Below are 26,592 nucleotides of genomic sequence, written 5' to 3'. Positions count from 1 at the left end.
GCTAAAAATAAACTTCGCGCTTCTATAACAACTTTATAAAGACCGCCTATTTTTACGGCATTGACCCACGTGAATATCAGGAGGAAAAGTTCGACATCTTCACCTCTAAGAACCCTTTTTCTCACATAAATATGTGCACATCGCTTAGAGGTGTGTGTTATTTGTCTCTCGTAGTCTACCTTCCAAGCTGAGACAATACAGGCCTTTCACCTAAATTTGCAGGCTATCAGAGAAAGTATCAGGAAAGCAGAATGCTGTATGTGTAAGCGCCCCTCAAATAAAAATGCAAAACTTGCATTTTTTGCTTCGGTAATAAAATTTGTGACGAATTTGTACCAAACAAAATTCTATACATCAGTAACGGCTCCCTCGTTTCAGCGTTGTGTTCCACGCATTACTTTCTTCTCAGTTTTAGTTTCTAGTCGACCTTCTTTCTTCGGAGTCCTTTTTTGTACAGCATACCTATGTCAGCCAACCCCTCTCTGCCGTCAAAATCGGCCGACTCAAAAACATCCATACAAAAAGAAACGAAGGAAACAGGTGATGATGATGAGCTGTCTTCTGCTAGTTCTGGTTATCTTAGCGAAGCATGGAATCCAAATGCAAAACCCGCGAAGAGCATCTTAAAAAAGCCTGGAGAAACCCTACACAAGAGCGATACACGCATTCACATCAACGAGTCAGACCCGCAACACGTCCATGATGCCGAAATGAAGCAAACGCCAAAGAACATACCTGTAGAAGGGAAAAAGGGAATTGTCCTTCCAGTCACTAGGAATTCTAGAAAAAACCTGATTAACAAAGACGCGGATACAAGAAGTTCAACCGGTAAACCAGAAAATTGTTGTACAAAAAACCATTAAAGCGCCTTTTTTACTGTGCCTTCTCTCTTCACCCCTCCTGAGTTGCATTCTCAATCTGCATATGCGTCACCTGTCAAGCTGTATAATTTCTGCATTCTGTGATCATTGGTTTGCATAAACCCTAAAATCATCATAACACAAAAAATGTTGCTAAAATTACCAAAATGCCATTCTTGTGATCATTTTATTGCCATTTCAAGAACAGTATATTCGGATGTGATATGTCGTGTCCTCGCTCAATTCAATTCTCCGCATTGCGCGTCTCTTTCCCGGATTTTTGGAATACGAATATAGATCGTGCGGATTATAGGCCCGCATATATCTGTACATCTCGCGAGATAGCTGAGACGAAGCTTGCCGCTGTGAAAAAAAGCGTATTTTGCAAAAATTTGAAACCATTTTGCACTTTGCTATTTAAATGTGTGAGATTGTTTCAGCTTCACACGATGAGTTCATCCGCCATTTCGATGAGGCACAGGCGAAAATATTAACGGGGACTCCCTCAATTCGGGAGCGGGGGCTAGAGGATATCGTCTACTTGCTGAAAGAGTACCAAGGAAATAAAAGTAGGTACACTTTTTGTTCTCTTTAGAGAGATGTCTAACATGAACGAACTCGTGGGCGGAAAAACCAGAAAACGTCTTAGAATACATGAAAACATGCGTTATGCAGATGGTGTTACATGCAGACCGGGTGTACAGAAAGATGGGCTTTCAGACAATCGGAGCCATGGTTGAACATCGATACTTCGACAATTACGATCCTGTGCTTCAAGATGCTGTCTCTAATTGCTTAGAAGATTCGGATTTGACGGTGAGACACGCGGTGGCGGATCTGTTGGACGTCATGACTCGCGCTTACGGACCAGTAGTTTGGGAAAGGTTCAAACACAGTTTGCTACTAATAATAGAAAAAAATTTGGAAAGACCTGAAGAGGCGGTTATTAGAACTGACACTGGAAATTTGGTCCACCTCTATCTCCACGATACTCAAGGATACAAAGCTCTGGAATCCGCCGTGAGATCCATAAAAAACATTGCGAGGGCTTTGGGGCCGAAATTTTCGAGCCAGATTTCTTATCCCTTCCTAAATTTGGTGAACAAGTTACTCTGTCATCAAAACCGCTTTGTCCGCGAAACAGCATTTGGCATTTTAGAGGTGTCGTTCGAGAGCGTTATGACGGACGAACAAATTTTGGAGTACACGTCACGAGCGGCCGAGTTTTTGTCTCTCGGCCTGGTCGATCCATGGGGACATGTGGTTCTGGCGACGTCGAGAGCCATGAGTGCTTTGGGACTGAAACTTTCGTCGCTTGCAAAAAAAGAATACGAAACACAGTTTAAAAAATCCGTTTCTGATGGCACTATTCTAACGACATTGGACCAAGATTGCATCGCTCGTGGTGCTCGTGAAATGCTTCACGTGTTCCTACAGAACTGCCTGCCGTATGCATATTTCAACCGTCATTCGCCCGCCACGGGAATTTGCAACCAATCTCGACGAGTGTGGAGCATTTTGACCCATTCTCAGGGCCGGCAGCTTGTATCCACCTATATTCGAGAAACGGTTGACACCCTTTTCTTTCTTATGCAGTCAGACGTAGACACACAAAGAGAAATGGCTTGCAGGGCTGTCCAAGAATTATTCGAAGGATTTTCTCAGGACACGCACGACCCTGCTTACTTGATTCTGCAAACAAGGTTGACTGAGTTCTGGAAGCTGTTTGAACCGCTCCTGACTGATCGAAGCTGGGCGGTTCGCGAAGATGCTTGTCATGCTTCTCAATACATATTTTCGTACCTAACAAAAACACAAATTGAAAAGTTGTACCAAATACTCTTAGAGCGCAACGTGGACTCATTCTCGTCTATTCGCGAGGCCGCTGCAGCCAGTCTCAGCAAGCTTGTGCTTGCGCATCCTTCTTACTTACCTCTACTTGTTGACCGTCTGAACGCGCTGTTACCTTCTATCTTGAGTCAGCCCGACGATTTGCACATCGTTCCTTCTGTCGAGTCTTCTTTCGGGCCTATCACCAAGCGTGCTCACGACAACGATCCTTCTGTTCACGTTAATCAGGCTTGTTTTTTGTGCGAGCACACGTCCCCTTCCGACCCTTCGGAGCATTCTGTGAGGCCCCCTGAACCGTGGGAAAAGACGCACGGAGCCATCTATTTGATATCTGCGCTCTATCGTCAATGGAACGACCAAGTAACCCTTTCAGCTCATTTGTCTGAACTCGCGAGTATTCTGAGCCGATTCAAGCGCAATTTCTCACGAGTGGATCTTTTTATGTCAACTACCTGGCAACAGCTTCACTCATTGTTTCGTCATCGCATCTCTGCTGACTTACCTATGGGACAAATTGAGTCCGATGCCTGGGCGTTGTTCATAAGCGCACTTGATTCTTCTGATGAGAGGTGCTACAGTTCTAGCCTCACAACCGTCTCTGTGCGAAGCTTCTTAAACCATCTTCGCGACACTCTTTCGAACGACTAGTTTCTGGAGGTGCGCGTCCGTCGCCTACGTCTCCTTCAGGCGAGGGCAGGGTTTTTTGTTCGTAACGTCTCTCGAAGATGTAACGAATCGTAGAGCATTGTATCTTTTGTGAATTTCGGAAAAAGGGGCTATTTTGGTCTCTTGTCGCTCTTTTAGGTTTGTGCAACGGATCTAAAGCTGTGGACGATCTGGCCGCTCTCGTCGACGCTGGTCTGAAGCGAGGCCGAGTTACACGCTTGTGAAATGTGCTACTTCGCCGCGTTCGATTCACAGGTGCAGCCTTGTGGGGGGCCGACGCTTGCCAGGCGCATTCAGCAGCGGTGTGCACATCACAGCAAGGTGCGTTTGTGTTTTTTTTTCTGCCTCGAATTTTTTTTTTGCGATACGGCTGAGCTGATCAGAAGGAGAACGAATTAAATTTGTCCGAGCGCCGTGCGATGCGTATCCTTGAGGTTGTGCGCAAGTCCAATCTCTGGCGTGGGGGCCGGCCGCGTTGAGGGGAGGCGAGGTGATGTTGGCTGAACCAAGGCACAGTTAATTTTGGACGTCTTCAAAAAAATAGCGATTTATCCGCTCATTTTGGATAGAAGGAGGAAGGGTTTTAACATTTCTTGGTTAACCCTTGCCTTTCAAGGCGGCGTTTGTCGGAAGTTTGTATTTATTTTTTCTGTGTGATGTCTTATTTCGCATGTAGAAGGATCCTGTTTTTCCGGAAGGTAGGATGCCGTGTGGACTGAATTGTACTCGACCTGCCGATCTTTTTCCCACGGCGCTGACTTTTTTCTCCCAGTTCTCCCCGAAGGACACCTCGAAGGTGCCGACGAGTGCGAAGAGTCTGTATACGGTGACTGGACAAAACAGGTATTTAGCGGGTACGCGGGATGCTAGTTTATCCTGCTTCGCGTTTTAGAAGTGGGAAGCCGACTTATTTCGTGGTTGCCGTTTTCAGATGCTCAGAAAAGATATGCATGTTATTTGAACAAGGTCACGCTGCTAGGATATGTGGGTGGGGATCCTGAAGTTCATCAATTCTCTGATGGTACAAACGTTTGAGTTCCACCGCGATTTTTTTTTTTTCTATCTGACATAGCCTGTAATTGGTTCTGCCCTGTTAGGCACCATCACCACATTTAGCTTGGCCGTGTCGAATGGATACACCAAGTACGCTCTGGGTTCTTTGCGTTCGGAGGGCTGGGAGGTTGCCTCGCGCGAAGTTAGTGTCGAATGGGCCGACTTTCTCACCTCTATCTGTTGATGTTTTTAAAGGAAAGCTACCGGTGAGCGGGTGGATTACACAGACTGGTTCAAGGTGTGCATTTACAACGAGAAACTCCAGGAGATTGCGTCTCAGTTGATAGGCAAGGGCGCACGTGTGTACCTCGAGGGGCAGTTGAGGAACAGAAAGTGGACGGATTCCGTGGGACAGGAGAGAATGTCGGTGGAGGTTCAGCTGCGTCACAAGTCCGAGCTCATCGTGTTGCAGAGGCCGGCGTTTCCCGCGCCGCCGACGGCCCAGGGCGGGGATTCCCCCCGACTTGAGGAGGAGTAGGTTTTTGGGAGAAAGGAGAGTGAGTGGGGGACGCGAGGGGAGCACGTACACAAAATGAAAATTCGTTATTTCTTTAGAGGGAATGATGTGTACACGATTTTATTATTTTTTGTTACATGTAACGGGGGGGGGGGGGGGGTTTCCACTCCGACGGGGTGATGTGGGGTTTGTCCCGCGTCTCGTGTCATAAAGGTCAAAATTTGATGGGGGATCAGAGCCTTCTGAGTCTGGATGCAATTTGGTCTCTTCGTCGGTTTCTTCTTCTGCGAAGGTCGGAGGGGCCAGGGGGCGAGTGGTTGCTGTGCGCCGAGGGGTGGGGTTCGCGGGAGCGGGAGGTGGTGGACCTGTCGTGCCGAGTGGGGGGATGGGGGGGGTCAGTGGGGGCTTCTTCGAGAGGGAGGTCAGTGGGGGGGTTTCGATGCGGTCTGAGGTGGGAGGGGGGGTGGTCCGGACTGGGGTGGTCTCTAGGGGTTGGGTTGGAAGAGAGGTTGAGGGAGAGCGAGGGGTTTGTGGATTCGCGAATTAGTCCTTGGAGGGTTTTGAGGAGGCTTTTTTTAAGGTTTTTGTGGTCTCTGGTGGAGGAGGAGGAGGGTTGGTTATTGTTTAGGTGGAGGTAGTGTCCGATGCCGAAGATTTGAGAGTTGTCTCGGTTTTTGTCGGAGTAGTCGCTATCCATGTCTTCTTCCATTTCGCGGTGGAGGTTGAGGTCGTCGTCGGTGGGGTCGATGTGGCGATCGTCGTCGGGAGCGTCGAGGTCCCTGGTGGGGTTGTCATCGTCGTCGTCGTCGTCGTCGTCGTCGTCGTCGTCGTCGTCGTCATCGTCGTCGTGGCGGTCGTCGTTGGGGTCTTGGTCGAGGTCGTCGTCGGTTTCGAAGAGGTGTTCCGAGTCGGCGTCGGTGCTGTGGAATTCGTTGTCGTCGTCGCTTTGAAATTCGACGGACTTGACGGAGCCGATGTCCCAGATGCGCCACTGGGTGCCTTCCGGCAGGACTTGGCCGAGGGTTTCGACGAAGACGAGTTGGGTGTCGTCGGGGTGAACGGCGATGGAGGTGAAGGTTTTGTCGAGGGAGGTTTCGGTGATGAGTTCGTAGGAGGTGGCGTCGATGGCGCGGAAGCGGTTGGAGTAGGGGCTGTTAGAGGCGCTGGAGAAGGAGCTGGTGCAGAGGCCGGCGAAGATGACGTCGCCGGCGTTGTTGAACTTGAGGAAGGTCATGTCGAGAGCGGGACAGGTGCGGATGAGTTTGAAGCTGCGGACGTCCCAGATTTCAGAGTTGATGATGACTTCGAGTCCGTTGGGGTTGAAGACCTCCGGTCCCTCTTGAGTGAACCGGTCGAAGCGGTGGATGGGGGATGGGGTGCGCTTGTCCCAGAGGGAGGCGTAGTTGAGCACGAGTGCGTCGTCGGGGGAGAAGCAGCCCATGCAGAAGTTGTTGCGCCGGTTTTCGAGCGTGGAAGAAGGATTGTCGAGTCGGACGATTTCTCGTTGCGACTCGACGTCCCATATCATAATTTTGCCCGAGCTCATGGTGCCGACGACTTCGGTGCCGGCGGTGTTGAAGTTGGCGCGCTTGAGGGGCAGTATGGAGAGTGGCTGGTGCATTCTCTTGAGGTCCCAGAGGTGCACGTCCTCGGTCGGGTAGGCGGGAATCGTGAGCATTTTGTTGGTGGCGCTGTTGTACCGAATCCATATGAGGCGCGAGCTGCACTCCCACTCGTCGATGACGTTGCCGGTGTTGACGTTGCAGTGGAGCACCTGTCCGGACTCGCTGCCGAGGAGCACGGTGTCGTCGCCGGAGTACTCGACGGAGGTGAGCATGACGTCCTCGATGTTGACAGGTCTTTGTGGACAATAACGGCCATATTTGTATTTGCGCCACATGGCACCGCCCGGGCGCTGGGGAATGGCCTGTCGCGTGAGCAGGCGCATGCTCAAGTTGGTGAGGTCGGCGCCCGAGCGACTGGCGTGCAGTCGGTCCCTCATGGGCACGTAGCACGTGTGCCGCGAGCGCAAAGAGAAGTTTGGCAAAATCTGAGAAGGGCGGCGACACCGACGGTGTTGCTCGAACAAAAATTGCTTAATGATCGTGTCCAGCGTGAAGTCTTCTTTTTCCGACAAAAATCCGGAGTCCATGGGCGCAACGTCTGGCTGGGGTTTGAGGATGGGCAGCACGTCTTTATTGAGGAGATTGGTCCTGGAACTGTTCATCCCGAGGTAGTGTCTCTTGGCTCTCCTGGGATGGGGGGAGGGCTGAGTGGTTTTGTGCGGACAGAGGCGTGCCTCCTCGACGAGGGACTGGGCGGTCTTATGATAGCCCTTGCTGTCCAGGTGCTTGACGATGAGCTCCAGGAGCTCCGTGGAGGAGTAGTGGATGGGCGTGCTCGCCGCGATGGTCGCGCGCTCGAGCTTGGTCAGCGCGCGGTCGGGCGCCTGCGACTCGGTCAAGCCGCTCGCCAGCACGTTTTTGCCGAGCAGGGACGTCATGAGCTCCATAGCGACGTTCCTAAACGCCGTGTGAGCCGAGCGCTGGGAGCCGGAGGGACAGGGCTCGCGCAGCAGCTCCGGGAGCCAGTATGACAGTTTTTTTGACAGGACCTGCTTTATGGTTTGGTCGCGTGACAGGCCCAGCAACACCCTGCAGGCGCCGGTGCGGACCCAGTTCCAGTCGGAGACCGGGGCGGTCTGCGGGCTCAGGCTGCGCGTCTGCACGATCTCTCTGTACTTCAGGAGGGACACCAGGACGGACAGACCGTTGTTCGACCTGATGACCTTCAGCGAATTTTCGAACGGCAATGACTCGTCGTGGCCAGCGGCAGCCCGGCGCTTCGCCTTGGCGTCCGCCGAATGACTCGACACGAAATTCGCCAGCACCTGCAGCGCGTGCAAAATCGGCTGACTCGACGTCACCGGGTTGTTGCTGTACCGGTCAATCAAACCGATCAACATCGGCAGCGAGTACACTTTGTACTTGGTCGGGTTCGGGTCCTCGTTCGTCGCGGAGCTCTGAACCGAGGGATCCCCCTGCTGAACGTCCATCTGCTCGTACCCCGACGCGTCCTCCGCCATCTCTCCCCGCTCTCCCCCGCCGTCCATCTCCACCTCCCCCCTCTGCACGTGAATCGGCTCTCCCCTGTCCAGCGCGGCCCGAATGTGCGGCGACAGCTGGCGCTCGTTCACAATCTCGTCCATAATCACCCTCTCGACGTGCGCAAACGACAAGCGGGGCCACAACGACCTCTCCACGCCCTCCAACAAGTCCAACCTGCCCGCGTCGAAATCCCTGCGCACCACCGGCGCCATCACGTACAACTCCAAGAAATCCTCCTGCCCAGCCTCCAGCGACGTGATTATCCACAGCAACTCAATCCCGTACTGCACTATCTCCGACGCCGTCTGGCTCGTCGACACCCTTGTGTTCTCGTACACAGCTGTCAAAATCAACTGACAACCACCCTGCGATATGAAGTCCGTCACCTCGGGCAGCCCCACCGGCTGCTGCGCCTGCAAAGATAACAACTGGCGAATCGACAAGTCAATCACGTCGTACGCCAGGTCCGTCCGCCTGTACCTCGGCGTCGGCTGGTTCTTCACGTACGGCGCCGCCAAGTTCACTATCCTAGACGCGAAGTAGTCCACCAGCGCCATAATCAAGTAATACATCAGCGTCCTCGTGTAGTGCGAGTAGTCCTTGTTCTCCTCGAGCTCCTCTATGAACCTCTTCAACTCGCTCAAAAACGTCGTCAAATAGCCCTGTCTGGTAAAAATGTCCCCGAACGTTCTGTAACACAAAACCCTGCCGAAAAACTGCAAACACCACTTGGCGCCCTCGTCCTTCAACTGTATCAACCACGCCGCCAAGTCCAACAAATCCACCAGCAACTGCTCCGGCAACAAGCATATCTGCTCTATCACGTTCGGAAAATTCGTAAGCATGTTCAGCGCCGACGACAGCGGCGCGCCATAAATCGCCTTCCTCTGTATCGACAACAACATCTGTATCCCGTTCCTGTCCACGAACACGCTCGCGAACTTCTGATACGTGAACAGCTGCGCCAGCAAGTACAAGCCGTCCGGCAGCAACTGGTCGTCCTCCGTGCTCAGCACGAACTGCAAAATCTCGAACCCGTTGTCCTGCAGCACCGGCGCCACGACGTCCACATACTGACCCACGTGGTGCAGCAACAACAACGAATAGTGCACCTCGTCCCACTTCAAGTCCGCCTCCGTCACGTGCAGCAACTCGAGCCTCGGGTCCTCCTGGTCCACCTCCTCCGACACGCTCTCCACCACCAACGCGTACTCTAGCGACAACTCGATCGCGTTGCTCCCCGGCCTAGCGCTCACCTGCTCCCTCGTGTAGGGCTTGCAGTCTCGCTCCAGCACCAGCTTCTGCAAGCGCTTCAGCACTATTCTCGGCGTGTCCGAGCGCGCCACCTTGCTCGTCAACTCGTTCTCCTCCAGCAAAAACGCAAGCACCCCAATGCAAAAAACCAACAGCACCGGACTCGTGTCCGGACTCCGAATGTAGAGCTGCAAGCGCTCGCAAAAATCCGCCTTCGCAAAAAAAAAAAAATAAAAAAACTGTCAGCAAATGCGGCCCTCACGCGCCACCACCAAACCCCACCCTCTCGCCCACAACGCACCTCCTCCTCCTCCGTCATCGCCACGAACTCGAGACAGTTCGGCCCAGTGTACAACACCAGGCGAATCACCGCCGTAATGAGGTCCCTGTCCTTGCTGTGTATAAGCACGTTGTTGAGCTGATACCCAAAAAAAAAAAAAAAACGTCAGCCACCAACGCCCACCCAAACCAAACGCCAACCCCCCCGTACGGTACCTCCACGTGAAGCTCCTCATTCTCCGTGTAGAGCGCCTGCAAATGACTAATCGCGTACTCTTAAACAAAAAAAAAAAAAAACGTCAGCCCACGCCCACCCTCAAACTCTACTCGAAGCCGCAAACAAGTCCACCCTACCTTCGCGGTCCGCATCCGGATTCGTGTTCAAGATGTCGGAATACTTCTTCCCTTCTCGCTCAAACAAATACGCGAGCCTTTCCGTTTCGCGCCGTTCGTCAGTACCCATTCCCAGTCATTCATACACACACACACACACACAGCCATACACCGCACGCACGCCCCGCACGCACGCGCTTTTCCCCTCTCACGACCACCCCACCACACGGCCCGTCTACCCAATCGGCGTACTTGTGAAAATATTGAATCCTCTCCAACCTCGGTGTCTCCGTGTGCAGCACCTTGAACGTGTAGCTCTGCATCTGCTGAGACACAATCTCGTTCGGGGCCAATTCGTACTCGCCATGAATGCCCTCTTCCATCTTCGCTCCCCTTGATATCCGGACCCTCTGTACTAGTTTGTCGTCAATCACCTAAGCAAAACGAGCCACCAACCCCGGATATAAGCATGCGCTCGAGAGGGACCGAAGACTAAGGATGAATTTCACGCCGCCATTCAAAATTAATCTGATTTTTCGTAACACGCGTGTATACAACAAGAGGCGCGCTCTCCACGCACCCTCCCGCGCGCCCTCGCCCCGCGCCCCCACCGCGGTCCATAAAACCACCAAGCCCAATCCATCTAAAACGGATTTATTAAACTCTATGGCGTGTCCACCTCAAACGGGCAAATGCTGCGCCGCAAAACACAAAAAAAAAAAACAACCCAGCTCAAAGCTTCGCTTTGGGCGCAGACTGGTCCTTCACCTTGCCGATAATTGTCTTCGGCGCGTACTTCGCCACCACGTCCGGCTTGTGTAACATCAAAAACTCCTCCGTAGCGTCCTTCCCCGCGTACAACATGATCACCTTCGAGCCGCCTGGATGCTCGTGCATGAATTCGGTCACGTCCAGCACCTGTCCCTGCACCACCACCCAACAATCCTTCTCGCTGGCGTGCTTCGCCACCTCTTCCAACGTGTACTCCTTGTATTCCGGCGACACCTTCGACGTCTCCGATTTGCTCTGCTCCTCCAAACTCGGCGGTTGCTCGCCGCTCGCCGCGCCCGCCGCGCCCGCCGCGCCTGCCGCGCCCTCGGGCGAACGGGGCGCGCCGCGCGTCCCGCCGCCCCAACTCAAAGTCACCCTGTTCGCGGAAGGCTCCACCTGCACGTTGATCGTGCCCGAAGAGGCTCCCGCCCCCTCCGCGCGCGGCTTCTGACTGTAGAGCTGTCCCAGCAGGTAACTCGAAGCCGAATCACCCGCCACCCGCCCGAAAACCACGCAGCCCAGCAAAGACGACCCGCCAAGGCGATTCGCACCGTGAACGCCGCCAGCCAATTCACCCGCCGCGTACAACCCAGGAATGGACCCGCTCACTCCTTGCACCTCCCCATCTCCGTTTATCTCTATCCCACCCATCGTGTAGTGCAACACGGGCGTGACGATCGCCAGGTAAAAGTCGTCCCTCATGCTCCACGGCGCGCTCGAAAAGTACTTCTTTCCAAACGGACACCTCTTCGTCCTAACCACCTCATTGTAATCCTTGAAGGTCTCCTCCAACACCGAAGGCGAAATGCCCATCTCCTTCGCCACCTCCTCGCCAGAATCGAGATGCTTCATCAACCCGCGACCCATGTAGTGCTTGCAGTGCCACTCAATGTCACGAGCCGCCGCGCTGTTCAGTATCAGACGATACGGGTGCTTGTTGTGCTCCCACATCTTCCCCGTCACGTAGTCCCTGTGTCCAAGCTCGTCGCAGAACCTCCGTCCATCACTCGTCAGCAGCAACCCTCCCACTCCCCGAAGCGCCTCCGCCGCCAAAAACAGCACCTTGGCGTCCTTCTCCTTTGGATTCACCAGCCCAGTCGGGTGAACCTGCACCTTCTCCAAGTCTATCGCGTTCCCACCTATCGCCATCGCCATCTTGTGTCCGTCTCCCGTGCTGTACGCCCCATTCGTCGTGGGCAAGTGATAAATGTCCGGACGGTACTTCTTCAGCAAGGACGTCGCGGTAAAGTCAGCCGCATAACCCCCAGTCGCCAAAATCACGGGACCGTACGCCACGTTCTTCGAACTCTCGGGCGTCGAATACTCCGCTCCCATCACTCTGCCCTCCGAGTCCATAACCAAACGGTTAACACACGCCTTCGTCAGCACCTTGGCGTGACTGGGCCGGCGCGCGCACACCTCCTCCAACTTCTCCATCAACGCGTAAGTAATCGTCATCCCAGGGAAGCGCTCCTTCCCCCTGTGCGTCCTCGGCGCGGAGTGCCCCCCCAGCCTCGATATCAACGACAAGTCCAACTCGAACTTCGACTTCAGCCACTCGACCGCCGACGCGGAGTTGTACGTGAGCACTCGAACCAAATCCGGATGAATCAGGTCCCTCGCCGACCGCGCCGTGTCCTCGTAGAAGAGCTCGGGGCTGTCCTAGACGATTGCGAAAAAAAAAAAAAAAAAAATCGGTTACAACGCGCTCTAGCCAGCTCGCCGAGAGAACGCAGCCCAACGCGCGCGTCCTAGCTCCAATCGATACCTCTATCTTCGACGACCTCTGAGACGTCGTCCCCGCTCCGTTAATACCACTCGTGGCTCGCGTGGAGTTGCCACCGAGAAAATTGTTCTTGTCGAGCAGTATGACGCGGCCACCGCGCTCCAACACCGTGTGAGCGGCGGAAAGCCCACTCAAACCACCGCCCACAACGATAACTCTGATGCCGTCTTCTGAATCCATGGTAACGAGAGCACCCTGCAAAAAATGACTCAGGCTCTGAGAAAGTAGCAGATATTCGAATTCCTACAAAAAAGACAGAAATTTCGAGAAAAATGCAAAGAGAAGCCGCTTTGCGAGCCATCGAGACGGCAATTCCGCGTCAGCTATCGAGCGCAGCGATTTTATGAAGTGGCTCCAGAAACCCGCCCGCATTTCGCAAGCGCCCAGAATGGGCGTGGACATCAGATTTGACACATTGTTTTGTGTGTTTTCAATATGCACAGTAACGGCTTTTTCGCTCCTTCGAGCCTCTACGTCTTGCTGGATCGGTCGCCGAGGCTTCTGATGAATTCGTGGTAGGAGGGCAATCCCCTGGTCCGGTCCTCCAAGAGGGCGTCGAACAGCTTGCTCGACATGGGCATCGACTCGGTGACGAACGTTGCCTTTTGGAAGTAGGGCTTTTGTCTCCACAGCTCGTCCAGGATGTTTCGGATGCGGTCGGTCACGTCCGCCAACTCGCTCGAGCGCAAGGAGACCTGCGTGCCGCCAACGAAAAAGAAAAGAGGGGTCAAGTTAGCCGATACGCGCGTGCAAAAAAAAAAAAAAAAAGGCGCGTTCGCGGGGGGAGCGCGTCAAGAAAGTTCTGGGCTTTTTCAACTATGTAACTCGCCATGTTGGTCCCTCAGAACGAAGGAGGACGAGCACAACTCTCTCAAGCCTTTGCCACGCGCCGCGCGCATCCGCTCGGTGCGGTTTCGGTGGGACGTACGTATTTCGAGCCGGGCGACCGGGCGTTCATGACGCCGAGCAAGTGCTCGACCAGGTCTTCCGGGACCTCGCTGCCGAACCAGACGAGGATCTCTTGGCCGTCGCAGAGGAGGTAAATGCACTTCTTGTTGACGTTGGTGCAAGTCAAGTTGAGCGTGGGGGGCAAGACGACCGCCTGGGTCTCCTGGGACGCCAGGCCAAATTCTGGAGCCAGCGGGTAAATCTGGTACAACATAGGATACAAATATTGGATGAACGAGTCGGTGGATATGCGCTGGAGAACGGAAATCGTGCTGGATCTCAGATCTGGGTGAACGAAACTGGTTCTCAGAGCGTGCGTTTTCAGAAGTGCCAAAATGAGAAGAGGGAATGCAGCCAGGCTTTCTGGGAGCTCTGTCCATTTGTTCATGTGTGTGTGTTGGGTGGCAGACATCACCTTCGCGCACAGGGACGTGAGGGATTCGAAAGTGGCGGGCAGGGTCGTCATTGGCAGCTTGTCGATGGCCAGCTTGCCGAGCAGGGTGACAATGGCCTCGCAATCGGCGTACCTGAAGACATCGGTCAACGTGCTCGCGGTAGGAACCGTGATGGTGATGACTCGGACCCTGCGCTCTCCGGCGGAGTTCGAATAGAGCAGAGCCGATTGAATATAGACGCGTTCGATGTTGGTGAGGTTTTTTTTCAGTGCAAGACGAAGTCCGTACGCCTTTTCCGGGTCGAGAGTGCATATGGCAATCAAATCTGTGTTTCGCATGAACAAGTTACCCAGGTAGGTCAGGATTCGAATGCCATGGGAACAGCGAACGCGCATAACCGCTTCCCAGGCCGTGGTCCTTAGCAAGTTGTGCTCCAGGTCTTTACAAAATTTTTCTGAGGATGTCGAGGGTTTCCATTCGGGGTAGTAGTACACCTGTCCGCCGGTGTGGGTCGAAAGCTGAGACAAAGTGGCGACGTCGATGTAATTTTTCTGGTCGAATAAAAACAAGTCAATCGATATTTGGTCCTTGGTGCAGTCGACCGCGAACTCGCGATACCACTTGCCATCGGGCTGAGGACGAATGAGAACGCTTTCCTGATTTTTTTCGGTACTTTTTGGATCGAACCGATTGACGAGACGCCCGGGTCCGAGCATCTCGTCGCTGGAGGCAGAGGTGGGCATCAAGCCGGTGAAAACGAGCATTTTGCCGCCAATCGGCTTCATGATCGTGCGGGCCACGTTGAGCGCCGTCCCGAGGCACGACTGGACGTCTCTTGTGTCTTGGAACATCTCTGGGATCAACTTCAACAGATCCACAATCGCCTGGTAGTTTTCGCTGCATTCAACCAAGAAGCGGTATCCGGGCGGTATGAAGATGTCGTGGACGTTCGTGTGTACCAACATCGATGCGGACTTGCCAGAAAAGTCAAAATACATAAGTTTGCTGTCGAAGGCCACGATGCAGATCTTCGTCCTCGAGCCGCCCGGCAGCTTATCGATCAGCCGTATCAGGGTGTCCGAAACGAGCTGCAAGACGCCAGTCGAAACGGAGTAATAGGACACGTCTATGAGAAACAAGTAGGTGGGCGGAATAGGGGGCCGCGTCACGTAGGAGGCCGGAGTCAGGTATTCCACAACGCAGGAATTCAACTCCAAGTGTTGGGTCATCTGGTCAAGTTGGGCAGGCCCGTCGCTCGGCAGCGGGCCATCTTGCAAAAAGTAGTCGTCTGGGAGGTTGTTGTAGTAATCGCAGATGCAGCACTGCCAGCGACGCCCCCTTTCCAAAATCCTAACGAACGGATTGATGTAGGCGCGACAATGGCGGCACCGCAAGATGGTCGATCCCGAGGCGTCAATCGTTTCAATAGGCTTGGCAGGTTGTACGTGTCAAGAAAAAAAAAAAATCAGCAAGCGCCTTTTTTAGAACGTTGAAAAAATGGGGACGTACGACCGCTTCCGAAAATGGCTGAATGACTATTCCCAAAGGCAGGTTGGAGCTATTTAAGAGCTCGTTCGACTGTGGAATGGCGCCGAGGGTCAATCTGATGTGCTCTACCGAGTACGATGGCATTTGCAACTCGGTACATTGTGAGCCACTGTAGGCGGCAGAGGGCTGCGGGGCTGGGTGTTGTTGATAGTAGGTGTCTGGCTGGACGCCGGGCTGGGCGAGCGAGTCGGCACTTGGGATTTGGTCGGGCAATGGGTAGTGATAGCCCGAGGATTGAGACGAGTAGGGCAACTGCGACGCAGCTCGACCGCTGGGACTGCCGTGGGGCAACTGGCTACCTTCCGTCGGGGCCCCCTGAGGAGGAAAGTAAGGTGGCACCTGATACGGGGGGTACTGGTTCTGAGCTGGCTCAAACGAAGGATCTTGAGGCACCACTTGAGAGTAGCCCTGAGACGCGCTTTGGGGCTGGACATTTTGCAAGTTGGCCCCCGCCCCGCTCCCAGGCACGACGCTGCCGGGTGGTCTGCGGCGGCGTGAAGACATGTCAAGAAGAAACAGTTGTGGCTGCCCCTGTTTTGATGCGAGCGTGAATTTGTGTACACGTGTGCGTAATGTACTCGCAGTGCAAAAGTTTGAAAAAAAAGGCTGCTATGTCGCCAGGCGGATGGTTGAACACTCAGCCTACAGCATCAAGTGAGACTGCCATCAGAGGTAGCTTGAATAATTTTTTTTTTTGATACACATTGCGTCATATTTTTGCCTCTCTCAGTGTGTGTGCAATTTGGGCTGTCAAGCGCGCAGCAACTTTTTTTTTGCGCGAGGATCAGGAGGGCGCTTTTTTTTTTTCGTGCCACAATCTACTGTGGCCTTTCCGTGCCCGCACCAATGCAATGCGTTTCGTGGATCGGGAGGCACAAGATCCGGGCGGCGGCGCTCGGGCTCGCGCTTGGGGCCTGGATTTATTCCACGTGCCGCAGGCGGCAAATAGAAACTTCGGACGACCAAGACCGTTTACTTGCCTTTTTAAACGACTCCCACAAGTCCGCGGGTGAGGCTATGCGCTCGTTCGTGCCCCTGCTGAAATCCAAAATCGAGACGCTAATTCCAATCTCAAAAATGGTCTCGAGACTGAAGACGTCCAGTCTGGACTCTGCAGAAAAACACCGAGCTTGGGAGGATTTGAAGCTAAACAGTATGTACACACATGTGTGCCATGTGTACACATACCGACCCCTGCGCCTTCTGGTTGCTCGACTCTAACGCTTTTCCCTTTGGACGCCTCGCATCGAAGCCTTCGAGTCGACTCTGCTCTTTGTGTGCAGCCTGGCCGCCATCTCGACCGTTCTGTGCACGACCGTCAGCGTCGTGGCGAAGTACATGCTTAGGGCAGCCCAGTGCAAGCAGCACGACGTCTCCCTATTCTCAGTGTTCTCCGAAGTCCTGGCGGGCAAAAATTCGGCCGACTCCGAAAAACACGACGACAACGTGGAATTTCTTGTTAATGAGAGAAATGCAGAAATGCTCTCGTTTGTGACCATCGATAGCAACACAAAAAAAAGAGTGTTGGTTTTAACGGACCACTACCTGAAAGTTGGCATGTCTGAGCTTCTAGCGGATATACGGTCCGCTTGTCGCAAGTCGACCATGTACGCGTGGCGTCTTTATTTTCGCGCATACATCATTCATCTTATACGTGTTTTTTTTTAAGGTTTGCACTAAAAGATAAGGTAAGTTCTGAACAGGCCCTGCAAAAGCTCCGCGACTTGGAATCTCTCGTCACTCGCGAGGTCTTCGGCGTGGAAGACCCGTCGACGTGCCCACGTCCAGACCGTTTCGAGAAGCTACAAAAATTCCTGTTGCCTCCAGAAACGGCCGAATCTGGCTACCTTCGTCAGTCCCAAGACGCTCTGTTCGAGCACATCAGCGAAGAAGACAAATACGGACTAATCATGAACGAAGTCCGAACCATCATGGAAAGCGAGCACTTTCTCCGCTTCTTTCTCAGTCAACTGCACGTCGCCTTCTCGATCACGCTGTCGAGTTTGCGTTCAAAACTGGAAAAAGCCGGCGCGGAATCTGGCATCTCGGTCGCCAAGCTAATTCCGATTCTAAGCAACCTCTTCTCGACGTCGCGCGGGGAACTCGCGGACAACATCGCCGTGGAACTATTCAAAGAATCGGACTTGAAAGGATTCATGCAAAAACACATTTCGTAAAAACTTCGACGCGCGCGCCGTTCGTCGGCCTCTGTTTCTCGTACGACGCTTGAAACAAAATGCGCTCGAGCGTAAAAAAAAAAAATGTAGAAAAGGGGGAAAAAAATCCGACCGATTTAGTGTTTCGAATGAGTTGGCTAAGAAACTTTGTCCCCAACAACGGCTCCTTGAGCGACTTTATGGCCATCCTGCCTAAACTCGGCAAACTGAAAGACAAAATGGTGGACATCAAAGGACACGGAAAATCAGCAAGCACGTTTGCAAAAGACATGTGTCCGATGTGATTAGTCAACTTTTCTAACTCCCGTACCTCTCAGATGGATTGGTCAAAGCAATCACTCAAAAAAACATAGGTACTTTTCAAAAACCGATCAGCTGCGAGAGCCAAATTTTTTGCCAACGATTTTTTCCCCCTCCCCTTCCTACCGAGAAAAGACATGTCCTCGAAACTTCTGTCGGTCAAAATAGACCCGAAAATCATTGACCCGAAAAAAATAGACAGCCTGGAAACGTCCATCACGGAGGCCGTCAATGACGCCATGATAAATGTACGCCAAAACCCGCGAATACAGATGCGAGCGCGAACCAGTACAACTATAGCTTACATACCTATTTACTCTCGCAAAGGAAAACGAAGCACTAAAAGAAGTCATAAAAGAACTGAAGTTGGACTCGACAAAATAATAAAGCCTCTATTGTCGACCAACGCGAAAAATAAACTAATAAAAAGCTTTTATTAAAAAGTTAAAACCGCGTACAACATTCTAGTACAACTTGGGCTGGTTTAACCATTCCTCGATTTCGTAGGAATCTTCCACGGGTCCCGGGTGCAAGCGACCGGCCAAGTAATTGATCTGATCTTCGGACATGCCGGCGGCCTTGAGCTCGCTCCTGGTGACGTACGAACGCCCATTTGTCAATGTGTTGAAGGAGTCTTTGAGCGCGCCGGAAGAAGTCGCATCGGCCGTGATAGAAACCATGTAGGAGACAAACTGGTCGAAGTTGACGCCCTTGTTGTTGCGCTCGGAGACCTTCAGGAACAGCTCGTCCGCCTTCTTGTCGGACCCGTCAAAATCGATGGCTACAAGACCTAAGCCAGAAAGTAACGACTTGAACTCAAGGCGGTTGAGGATTCCGTCGTTGTCGTCGTCGAAATGGTTGAAGTTGTTTTTGTACTCTTCTAACTGTTCTGCTGTCACACCCTTTTGCACCTTCGAGGCGATTTGAGATTCGAGAGCCGCGATCGTTTTTGTGAAGGCATTTTTAGACTGATCGTATTCAAATTCCAAGTCCTCGTAGGTGTGATCGGTATATTCGTTGTCCTCAATCTTGGCGGCGTCGCATTCTTTCTCCGCCTTCTCAATGTCAGGCAGACGCTCTCCGAGCGCTACGAGCTGCGCCTCGTTAGATTTTATAGACGCCAGTTGTTCCTCCAAGTTGCTAGACGACTCGCTTAAAATCGATCGATACCCCAGAATCGACTCGTAGAACGAATTGGCGCGATCGGCAAAAGTGTGACGGAGCTTGTCAAGAATTTCGCGCAAGTTGGCGTTCAAGGCGGAGCGACGAGCTCGTTCCGTCTTGTTGAGTTGATCCATTATCTCCTCGACGTCTCGGGGATGCAGACCCTCGGGAGGTACGTACGGGTCCTGATTTACGCAGCTGAGCTTCGCCTGTATCTGAGTAAACAACGCAGATAAATCTCCCTGCTCGTGCAGCCATTGACGCCTTGTGGTCTTCCGGTAATTCCTCAAGTCGTCAATCACTCCCTTCACAGCACCGTATTCGTCGAAGACGTGGTCCTCCTTCAACTCTTCCGTCTTTGCGGATACCAAGCCGAGGAGCGCTCGAGTTCGCTCCTCGTAGTCGTGAACAAAGTCGGAAATTTCCTTCACAAAATCAACGTAATTGCAAATTCTGCGCCCCGCCGTCTCCATCTGGTCCATCGATGAAAACACCTTGTACAGCTCCGCAACATACGTCATGATGGATCGCTCGTCCGGGTGCGGCATAGAGACAATGTCCTCGGCATCAAGCAAATGAGAAATGCCCAAGTGAGTATTGCAAACGTCGAACGCCAAGTTGAGATTGTCGATCTTGTTCTCATGGCTGAGACTGTCGTATTGGATCAAATCCGGACGATGGCAGTGAACCAAAGCGCAAAATGCCAAACCATCCTGAAAAGAACCAGAAAAATCGTTTATGTGAACGTTGTTGTAATTTTTGGTCTTCCTCTTGCACCACAAAAGAAGCCCCTCCTTCGCGGACAACCCCTCCTCGGATAGCCCTGATACCACAAATCGAAGAATCAAACACCAAACCATGCCCAACGTCATCTTCACGTTTTGGTCGTAAATCTGCAAACAGAAAACAATGTCAATCAACTCCGACTTCTCGCGCCCTCATTCAACGCGCACACAAAACCTACCTCCGTCGCGCCAACGTCTGCCAATTTAACCCCATGTCTCTCAATAAATCCGAGCGCTGTGTTGATATTCTCAATGCATTGCACCTTCATTCTAAAAAACTGTTAACAAGTTTTTTTGTGTGGAATACATAACGACTCTCTCGCCTCAACGCACTTCGGGTGAGCAACATGTTTCGGAACGGGCTCCTCGGATATCGCAGACAACAGATAAAGCAAAGCAGTACCTAAAAAAGCAGACATCAGCATACTGCGCTCGACAGCATCGTAAGCACCCCCCAGACAATCGTACCATCTTTGAAATCCGTCACCACACTATCTATCCGTTTTCCACGTCTCTGCAAATGCATGTTGGCCTAATCTGAAGGTATTAGCACTGCCCCTACCGACGTCCTCCTGCCCTAACTCCCCCAAAATAAAAAAAGTCCATACCCAATTAGTGAACGTTTTTATCTGAACCTGCTCCCATTTCAAAGTGCTGTCCTTGGCTTCAGCGTTGTCGACGTCCATGATCCCTTGTTTCTCCGGCAGACCGACTAAATAATAACTGCTAAAAAAGCTATAAACATTCCGCTTTGTAAATTTCCACACAAATAAAACGAACTGCAGAAATTTCCCGATTTAATAAAGCAGGACCATCGTCCGCAATAATTAAAGTATAGCCTCTAATAGACAGGTCAGTATATCGCAGCAGCCAACATATCTGTAAAACACCAACAAAAAAACAAAAACCCTCACAAAACAGATGCAAACTCGCAGTAGAGGGCATCAAGATATCATCAACAGCATTACCATTTTTCAAAAAAATTCCCGAAAACTCGAATAAGCATACCATCATCTGCGTCATCATTCGTATCTGCCTCGTCATCCGAAAACGCCTGATAAGCGTAATCCCCCTCATCTTCCGGGTTGATTTCTTCTTCCTCGGCATTTACTGGCTCTTCTTCTTCCTCCTCCTCCTGCTCCTCTTCGCCATCCTTCAACTCGCTCAACTTCTTGCTGGCACTCTGAGCGTATTTCCTCAGTCTTCGCACGTTCTGACCACCGCCCGTAATCAGCTCCTCAGGAAACAGATCTGCGCAGGGCTTCGTGACTTCCCTGAGAGATGGACCATTGTTGACGCCGTTCCTAGACAGGTACTCGAACGGATCTGCACATCGGTCAACAAAGCATCAAAAACAGAGCAGAACGACAGCTACGAACGGCCAACGAAACTCGATTGACACGCAACGCCATCATACCTAACTGTGCCGTCTTCGATTCTATATAGAACGGACCATCTCTGGTTTCCGACCGAAACTGAATCGACTTGTGAACCAAGTAATACTCTCTCTCGCCCAGCTGGGGCGCCGCAGGAATCTGCTGGTGCTCCTGTGTCACGGAGTCAGCAATTGGAACAAAAAAAAAGTGCACTTCACGTTTAATCAGAGCGCACTTCATTTCATACAGGAAACAAAGGAGGAGGAGAAAAGCCTTCTTTAGACAGAGTCTTCAAACGACTACTCGAGGCAGAATCTGTATTTAAAATTTTCTGACCTTCGTTCATTAGAAAACGTCCACGGACTTAAAACACTCTCTCTCGTACAAGTCACAAGAGAAAAATGGTTTGTGGTTGTTAATTTTTTGTCAAGACCAATATTTTTTAACACTTTTAAATGGTTTCCGCACTTTCAAGGACTCCTGCGTCACCCACTGTACAGTCTATGCGTAAACGCAATTGGTTTCAGAGTGCCTTGCGCCAGCGACAAAAACCGTGTTTCATGTTTTTTAAACACGCCTAGAAATATTTCGAAATCATTCTTTTTTCAGAAAATTCACCCATTGAAGCCAACAAATCCAGTCAACAAGAAGATGTAAAAATAGGGCTTCTTTTCAATTTCGTTGCACCAATTCCAAGCGCTGGTCAGTCGACCATCGATACACGACCCCGCATCGAAGAAGTTGTCGCTTCCGCTCCCATCAAATGCGTGCTTGAAAAAGTCACAAAGTATATCTTTTTTGATTTTTTCTGAATCTGCCTTGACATTCAAATAAGTCGAGAGTTTCTTGTTTTTTATCAATCGGTCGATGCCCTCTATGCAAAGTATTATTGGGTTCAACATTGGAGACGCCGAGAGATATTTTGTAAGGAAAAAAAGAGAATTTGGGACGTTATGGTCCCCCAGGTGAATAACACTTGATCCAATCCAATGACCACCGATTTCGTTCTGCAATCGGTTGACCAGTTTCCTTATAGCACAAAAAAGCCTAGGAGATTGTTGCAGGCGGTTGAGGCCCTGTCCGGTGTTAGACAATTCGTATCGGTTTTGCGGGTCCACCAAATCTTGCTCGGCGAGGTACCACAACATAGGCATCTGGTCCAGGATATTTTCCCACAGAGTGATAGATTGGAGTACATAGTAATATTGCGACCGGTGATCGTGGGACAGGCGAGCTCCGGATTTCCCACTTCGAATAGAAAGTGCATAGGGTTCTTCCCAGTCGTCAGGTTGAAAATAGGTCTTGAGGTATTCCAACATTTTCCTGCACGGATCTCGCTGGCTTCTCATAAATGAGTTATAATCTCCAATTGAATACAAGCACAACCTGATTTCTTCAGCACTTATGTTGTTAGAAGCATATTTGCGTACCAATTGCTCCCGACATCTTTCCTTTTGATTACATAGCGCCCTCGTGTTTGTACCCGACCGCGACTCGCTGGATATGTCCATAGTTGCATTATAAACCAGATTTGGATCCTCTAGCAATTTCAGCATCTGGCGCTCATTCAAAAAATCATAAACAGACTTCAGCGGCTTGATGAGGCCAAATCCGAGGTTCTCCTGAATGTGTGGAATCACACTATCCTGGAGCATGTACATGAGTTTTACGTAATCATCAGGCATTTTGTCTGGATTGTTGACCTTGTATCGTCTTCCTATTTCGAAAATTGTACTGAAAAATTCGCTGTTGTCTACGTAATTGTGGTCCTTCAACGTCTCTTTACCTCGATCGTAATCCTTTGCTATCAACAGTCCAGATAGGACCGAACAGATCAACTTGATCTGTGTCGAAATTCGCTGCATTTGATTGCGCTTAGGAAGAAGATCGACTTTGTATGTGTAGTCACTGACATTAAGGGTAGCTTCCAAGAGGCGCAAAGACTCTCTTTCTTCGGAATTCAAGCGAAGCAGTATGTACTTAGATTTCTCTATAAAGTTGCTCGCATTTTTAGCTTTTGCTCCCTTGTCGATCTTTCTGTCTTCTAAACTAGATTTAGCATAGCCATTGACGTCCGATCCATCTAGGTCGGCCAAATCGTCCCTATCGGGTTCTAAAATCTTCGTCTGAGGATCGGGAGGCAAATGACTTGCATTTTCTTGGTATTTCTGAAACTCGTGATTTTTTCGCTTGCCTCTCCGATGAAGGTACTGAAAGCAAATCTCGCAAAATTGATCCTGACACTGCACGCAATATCCTGAGAAGGGCTGATCTTCGCATTCGTCGCATAGCCCCTCTTGGCGTTGCTGCGTTTCTTTGTCTAGTGAACCAGTGTTACTTCCCTCGGATGTACTAAAGCTATCGCAGCTAGTCTCGCCTGGCTCCAAATATTTGATCAACCGATCGTTTGAACGTTGCATTTCTTTTCCGGCTTTTGACATGGGTTCTAATTGAATCAAAGGTCTTTTTGTCAGCAACTGCAGCCTCTTGAGCAAAAACGCACCAGGGAGGGCAAATTTCGAATCCAAACATGGTTTTACAGCGATGCTAACTAAGAATTGGCAAGTAGCAATCTCAAAGAGAACATCGCTGGGTGAATCGACTAAAAACAAGAACCTACCTCAAAGCGAATAAAAAGAAAATGGCATTATTTTCTGTACCAGACAAAATAAATGAGGGTTCTTGAATTGTCTGTTGTCAAAATCTGCCTTGATGTAGGTTTTTTTTAACTGTATAGAGACAGCTACTTCAAAATTATTCTAAAAAGCAATTTTATGAATCAAACTTCACATCAAGCGAGCTTCCTAATTCATTGAAGTCGACAGCTTCTTCACGTTCTAACGGCTCTTAATTTTTTTTTCTTCGGTAGTCACAGAATACACGATGCTAGTGTTCAATAGCCAGAACGTTAATAAAGAGACTTCGCCCATTAAAAAGCAAGAAAAATATTACTACGTATCACGCTCGCAATAGGGGATACCACAGTCCGTTGGCTCGCACATGTGTACTGCATTCAACAAGCCATTTAATTGTCGCCTTCTCTCCGTCTAGGCTTTGGTTTCTAACAAAGAGGAATGACGAAAGTACTGCGATTCACGTGGCTCTTTTGAGCTGGAACTTTTTGCATCTGTGTAAACTGCAGTTAGCTAAATTCTACATTACCTTTAACTCAATGAGACGGCAGCAAACCCCATGGAAAAATATAAAGTACATCTCTGTACTCTCCACAATACTTCCGGTTGTTCAGTACCACCGCAGGTAGCAATCGTAGTTACGCAAAACATGCACCTGCTTCGCACTGCGGAAAGTTAACGATTCTAAAGACACTTTACAATGGTTGTTCTTCTGTATCGAACGTTACTTTATTAGACATGACAACAGCAACGCCGATCCCAGTGACGTTTCTGTATCTGGAAAGACCACTGATGTCAATAAATTCAGCATTCTCTACAAACTGGTATGAACAACAATTCACGAAAAATTCTCAAGTATTATTTTTTGTTACAATTTACTTAGCCACAAATATGCCACGCAAACTAAATGACTTGGATGGCATTTTCTTGGTTTTGTCTCTGGCCTTAAAAATCCTAGTAATTAACTGTTAAATACCTCGTCTCAACATACAAAGACAACTTAACAACAGTGAATTTTTTTTTTTTGCTAAATTACAAATTCGCTTGTCTAATGGCACTCAGTGTGCTTATTTTATATCAATTAGAAGTGGAGGTGATCTCTGTGGGCCCTTTTATTATATATGTGCTCTTCAAACTAGGGAGCTAAGTGTATAAACTTCAAAATTTAATTTAAGCACAGAATTGCCTAAAATCAGTGGCTTTCAGCGAAAATGTTTCATCTTGTTCTCTAAAAAAAAAAAAGCTACGTATTTTTTTCTTCATCTTTGCTTGAGACGATAATTGGATGTCTTGTAGGAATTTTCAACAAGATCTTCATCTTTTCATAGACAAAGAAGCTGACAGAGATGGCTGGCACGAGCTTTATGAAATTTAAAAGAAGGCCTTTATAAAATCCAAGAAAGCCTTCTTTAACATATATCTTCTTGACAGCATCCCATACTCCTGTGTAATAAACGTTCCTTTCGACAATTTCGGATTCAAATCCTTGGATTTGAAACTTTCTTCTGATCAAATCTAATGGATACGATATGGTTTGAGCTATTGTTCCCGCTATAGCGCCGTTAGCTAGTATAATAATATTTTTTAAGGAGCCATCTGATTGTTTATTACTATATTGTTTCAATGTTTCATAAACAGCAAAATCCATTCCAACATAGGGTACAACCCCTAAAATGCTCGGCCAGAGTCCCTTGTATATTGATAAGTACCCTTCTTTTCTCATTGTGCTCACAAGGCAGTCCCACATCCCACTGTAAATTTTAGTTTTCTGTAGTGCAAGTCTACATCGGATGAATTCAAAGGGATAAACGATTAGTAATGTACTAATTCCAGCAGCCCCACCCGCAAAGAGGCGTTGTACGGGATTCAGGTCCTGCTGATCGTGAAAGTGTTTGAGAGCGATCTAACACAAATTATCAAGAGCAGTGAGGTAAAATAGAGACGACAGTTAGTTTTCGCTACAGTATAAATTTTTTAGATAATCAATAATTGGCCTTTGCATACAGTCTTGTAAGTTTCAAAAAAATAAAATTGAAGGGATGAGGTAGGAAATATACGAATACAGTTGACACCGTTCCCCTTGAAGTATCCAGAAATACCTTCTTCGTTAAAAATTTTTTTTAAGGCATGCACTATTCCAGTATACATAGGCGGCGAACCTTGAGTTTGAAAGATAATTTTTATTCGTTCTAGAGGCGCTACAATAGTACGGGAAGCAATTCCTGCAATACCGCCAGCAAGTAGAGTCTTGCTAGCAGTTCCCCACCTTCAGAAGCATAGTTTAGGATCGGTGATCTATATAATACAATTTATAACGCCTAATTACGTTCATACCAAACAGAAGTAGATTTTTCTTGGTCGTAAATTACAGACATTACTGAATATTAAATCAGTTGAATAAAAAGGTTTCTGGTAATACGCTGATATCAGCAGAAATAGTGACAAATAACCTAAGATGTCCTAGAATGAAGAAAAAAGGACACTGAGTACGTCAGTAACTAGACAGACACTTAAATGAAGATTTGTTGTAAACTATTTAATAATTTGCATTTCCTGCTAGGCATAGCGAGAATGCAGTATTTACAGAATTACGGGGTTATTTGAAATGCTTATTCGAAATGCTTCTTCATTACGTTAAAGTTTTAGACTCTTCGTTTTTTTTAGATGCTCCCAGCTTTTAAAGTTGTCAATATAGAGCAACCCCAACAAAATATAAGCAAAAAACTTTCAAAATGTTTCTTTGTGTATATCTCCTGCAATCAATCTCTCGTACACCATTAATAAGCAAAAAAAACCGAGTTTGCAAGCATGTTCGTACATCTAATTAGCATTGCCTGAATCTATCAAAT

The 26,592-nt window shown here is 49.8% G+C and overlaps 7 protein-coding genes across 13 annotated transcripts; 2 read left to right on the top strand and 5 right to left on the bottom strand.

The window, feature by feature from the left end:
- The first annotated feature begins 1,066 nt into the window (after window positions 1-1,066).
- Window positions 1,067-4,994, top strand: LOC126317111 (single-stranded DNA-binding protein-like). Of its 5 annotated transcripts, none has more exons than XM_049993087.1 (6): window positions 1,067-1,429; window positions 1,498-3,698; window positions 4,150-4,231; window positions 4,309-4,398; window positions 4,475-4,520; window positions 4,626-4,988. In XM_049993087.1, the coding sequence occupies exons 2-6, from the start codon at window positions 3,603-3,605 to the stop codon at window positions 4,906-4,908; spliced, it is 597 nt and encodes a 198-aa protein (XP_049849044.1). In that variant the 5' UTR covers window positions 1,067-1,429; window positions 1,498-3,602; the 3' UTR covers window positions 4,909-4,988. The 5 variants fall into 5 exon arrangements, 3 of the variants coding, with proteins under 3 accessions (XP_049849044.1, XP_049849045.1, XP_049849043.1); XM_049993088.1 differs by having other exon boundaries at window positions 1,069-1,429; window positions 1,498-4,075; window positions 4,626-4,991; XR_007556408.1 differs by having other exon boundaries at window positions 1,212-1,429; window positions 4,150-4,398; window positions 4,626-4,994.
- LOC126317110 (uncharacterized) lies at window positions 4,983-10,377 on the bottom strand. The gene is made up of 5 exons (XM_049993085.1): window positions 10,113-10,377; window positions 9,882-9,958; window positions 9,744-9,802; window positions 9,550-9,666; window positions 4,983-9,460 (listed from the first exon to the last, which is right to left on the bottom strand). Exons 1-5 carry the CDS (start codon window positions 10,241-10,243, stop codon window positions 5,120-5,122), a joined length of 4,725 nt encoding a protein of 1,574 aa, XP_049849042.1. The 5' UTR covers window positions 10,244-10,377; the 3' UTR covers window positions 4,983-5,119.
- A 121-nt stretch (window positions 10,378-10,498) lies between these two features.
- Window positions 10,499-12,616, bottom strand: LOC126317109 (uncharacterized). The gene is made up of 2 exons (XM_049993084.1): window positions 12,400-12,616; window positions 10,499-12,293 (listed from the first exon to the last, which is right to left on the bottom strand). Exons 1-2 carry the CDS (start codon window positions 12,595-12,597, stop codon window positions 10,593-10,595), a joined length of 1,899 nt encoding a protein of 632 aa, XP_049849041.1. The 5' UTR covers window positions 12,598-12,616; the 3' UTR covers window positions 10,499-10,592.
- Window positions 12,617-12,702: 86 nt separating this feature from the next.
- LOC126317107 (uncharacterized) lies at window positions 12,703-15,991 on the bottom strand. The gene is made up of 3 exons (XM_049993083.1): window positions 15,270-15,991; window positions 13,346-15,190; window positions 12,703-13,112 (listed from the first exon to the last, which is right to left on the bottom strand). The coding sequence occupies exons 1-3, from the start codon at window positions 15,810-15,812 to the stop codon at window positions 12,888-12,890; spliced, it is 2,613 nt and encodes an 870-aa protein (XP_049849040.1). The 5' UTR covers window positions 15,813-15,991; the 3' UTR covers window positions 12,703-12,887.
- A 136-nt stretch (window positions 15,992-16,127) lies between these two features.
- LOC126317098 (uncharacterized) lies at window positions 16,128-18,193 on the top strand. 2 transcript variants are annotated; one of them, XM_049993075.1, is made up of 6 exons: window positions 16,128-16,461; window positions 16,561-16,915; window positions 16,978-17,737; window positions 17,803-17,838; window positions 17,921-18,033; window positions 18,113-18,193. In XM_049993075.1, exons 1-3 carry the CDS (start codon window positions 16,155-16,157, stop codon window positions 17,483-17,485), a joined length of 1,170 nt encoding a protein of 389 aa, XP_049849032.1. In that variant the 5' UTR covers window positions 16,128-16,154; the 3' UTR covers window positions 17,486-17,737; window positions 17,803-17,838; window positions 17,921-18,033; window positions 18,113-18,193. The 2 variants fall into 2 exon arrangements, with proteins under 2 accessions (XP_049849032.1, XP_049849033.1); XM_049993076.1 differs by lacking the exons at window positions 17,803-17,838; window positions 17,921-18,033; window positions 18,113-18,193 and having other exon boundaries at window positions 16,130-16,461; window positions 17,002-17,731.
- Window positions 18,194-18,195: 2 nt separating this feature from the next.
- LOC126317097 (uncharacterized) lies at window positions 18,196-24,561 on the bottom strand. The gene is made up of 11 exons (XM_049993074.1): window positions 24,322-24,561; window positions 24,066-24,237; window positions 23,731-23,996; window positions 21,358-23,556; window positions 21,152-21,281; window positions 20,743-21,060; window positions 20,343-20,575; window positions 20,203-20,266; window positions 20,068-20,137; window positions 19,914-20,004; window positions 18,196-19,842 (listed from the first exon to the last, which is right to left on the bottom strand). The coding sequence occupies exons 7-11, from the start codon at window positions 20,418-20,420 to the stop codon at window positions 18,250-18,252; spliced, it is 1,896 nt and encodes a 631-aa protein (XP_049849031.1). The 5' UTR covers window positions 20,421-20,575; window positions 20,743-21,060; window positions 21,152-21,281; window positions 21,358-23,556; window positions 23,731-23,996; window positions 24,066-24,237; window positions 24,322-24,561; the 3' UTR covers window positions 18,196-18,249.
- A 231-nt stretch (window positions 24,562-24,792) lies between these two features.
- On the bottom strand, window positions 24,793-26,592 carry LOC126317096 (uncharacterized). Of its 2 annotated transcripts, none has more exons than XM_049993073.1 (4): window positions 26,517-26,592; window positions 26,078-26,203; window positions 25,748-26,009; window positions 24,793-25,646 (listed from the first exon to the last, which is right to left on the bottom strand). In XM_049993073.1, the coding sequence occupies exons 2-4, from the start codon at window positions 26,116-26,118 to the stop codon at window positions 24,987-24,989; spliced, it is 963 nt and encodes a 320-aa protein (XP_049849030.1). In that variant the 5' UTR covers window positions 26,119-26,203; window positions 26,517-26,592; the 3' UTR covers window positions 24,793-24,986. The 2 variants fall into 2 exon arrangements, with proteins under 2 accessions (XP_049849030.1, XP_049849029.1); XM_049993072.1 differs by having other exon boundaries at window positions 26,562-26,588.

Source organism: Schistocerca gregaria, unplaced genomic scaffold (genome assembly GCF_023897955.1).
Source record: "Schistocerca gregaria isolate iqSchGreg1 unplaced genomic scaffold, iqSchGreg1.2 ptg000621l, whole genome shotgun sequence".
Lineage (NCBI taxonomy): Eukaryota > Metazoa > Arthropoda > Insecta > Orthoptera > Acrididae > Schistocerca > Schistocerca gregaria.
The sequence above is the reverse complement of the archived record's forward strand: the minus strand, read 5'-3'. Positions and strand labels throughout refer to the sequence as shown.

What these genes read in the sequence shown, in the direction of transcription:
- LOC126317109 (XM_049993084.1), bottom strand. Translation starts at nt 12,597, where the DNA reads ATGGATTCAGAAGACGGCATCAGAGTTATCGTTGTGGGCGGTGGTTTG. An exon ending in AGAGGTCGTCGAAGATAGAG is followed by an intron (nt 12,294 to 12,399) that starts GTATCGATTGGA and finishes GCAATCGTCTAG; the next exon opens with GACAGCCCCGAGCTCTTCTA.
- LOC126317107 (XM_049993083.1), bottom strand. Translation starts at nt 15,812, where the DNA reads ATGTCTTCACGCCGCCGCAGACCACCCGGCAGCGTCGTGCCTGGGAGC. An exon ending in AGCCATTTTCGGAAGCGGTC is followed by an intron (nt 15,191 to 15,269) that starts GTACGTCCCCAT and finishes CAACCTGCCAAG; the next exon opens with CCTATTGAAACGATTGACGC. An exon ending in GGTCGCCCGGCTCGAAATAC is followed by an intron (nt 13,113 to 13,345) that starts GTACGTCCCACC and finishes GGCGGCACGCAG; the next exon opens with GTCTCCTTGCGCTCGAGCGA.
- LOC126317097 (XM_049993074.1), bottom strand. Translation starts at nt 20,420, where the DNA reads ATGGACGTCGACAACGCTGAAGCCAAGGACAGCACTTTGAAATGGGAG. An exon ending in TAAAAACGTTCACTAATTGG is followed by an intron (nt 20,267 to 20,342) that starts GTATGGACTTTT and finishes CCTTCAGATTAG; the next exon opens with GCCAACATGCATTTGCAGAG. An exon ending in CAGACGTTGGCGCGACGGAG is followed by an intron (nt 19,843 to 19,913) that starts GTAGGTTTTGTG and finishes TTCTGTTTGCAG; the next exon opens with ATTTACGACCAAAACGTGAA.
- LOC126317096 (XM_049993073.1), bottom strand. Translation starts at nt 26,118, where the DNA reads ATGTCTGTAATTTACGACCAAGAAAAATCTACTTCTGTTTG. An exon ending in GAAAAATCTACTTCTGTTTG is followed by an intron (nt 26,010 to 26,077) that starts GTATGAACGTAA and finishes ATGCTTCTGAAG; the next exon opens with GTGGGGAACTGCTAGCAAGA. An exon ending in TTTTTGAAACTTACAAGACT is followed by an intron (nt 25,647 to 25,747) that starts GTATGCAAAGGC and finishes AATTTGTGTTAG; the next exon opens with ATCGCTCTCAAACACTTTCA.
- LOC126317111 (XM_049993086.1), top strand. Translation starts at nt 1,282, where the DNA reads ATGTGTGAGATTGTTTCAGCTTCACACGATGAGTTCATCCGCCATTTC. An exon ending in AGAGTACCAAGGAAATAAAA is followed by an intron (nt 1,430 to 1,497) that starts GTAGGTACACTT and finishes CGGAAAAACCAG; the next exon opens with AAAACGTCTTAGAATACATG.
- LOC126317098 (XM_049993075.1), top strand. Translation starts at nt 16,155, where the DNA reads ATGCAATGCGTTTCGTGGATCGGGAGGCACAAGATCCGGGCGGCGGCG. An exon ending in GGAGGATTTGAAGCTAAACA is followed by an intron (nt 16,462 to 16,560) that starts GTATGTACACAC and finishes CTCGCATCGAAG; the next exon opens with CCTTCGAGTCGACTCTGCTC. An exon ending in GCTTGTCGCAAGTCGACCAT is followed by an intron (nt 16,916 to 16,977) that starts GTACGCGTGGCG and finishes TTTTTTTTTAAG; the next exon opens with GTTTGCACTAAAAGATAAGG.
- LOC126317110 (XM_049993085.1), bottom strand. Translation starts at nt 10,243, where the DNA reads ATGGAAGAGGGCATTCATGGCGAGTACGAATTGGCCCCGAACGAGATT. An exon ending in TCCGGATGCGGACCGCGAAG is followed by an intron (nt 9,803 to 9,881) that starts GTAGGGTGGACT and finishes TTTTTGTTTAAG; the next exon opens with AGTACGCGATTAGTCATTTG. An exon ending in CGATGACGGAGGAGGAGGAG is followed by an intron (nt 9,461 to 9,549) that starts GTGCGTTGTGGG and finishes TTTTTTGCGAAG; the next exon opens with GCGGATTTTTGCGAGCGCTT.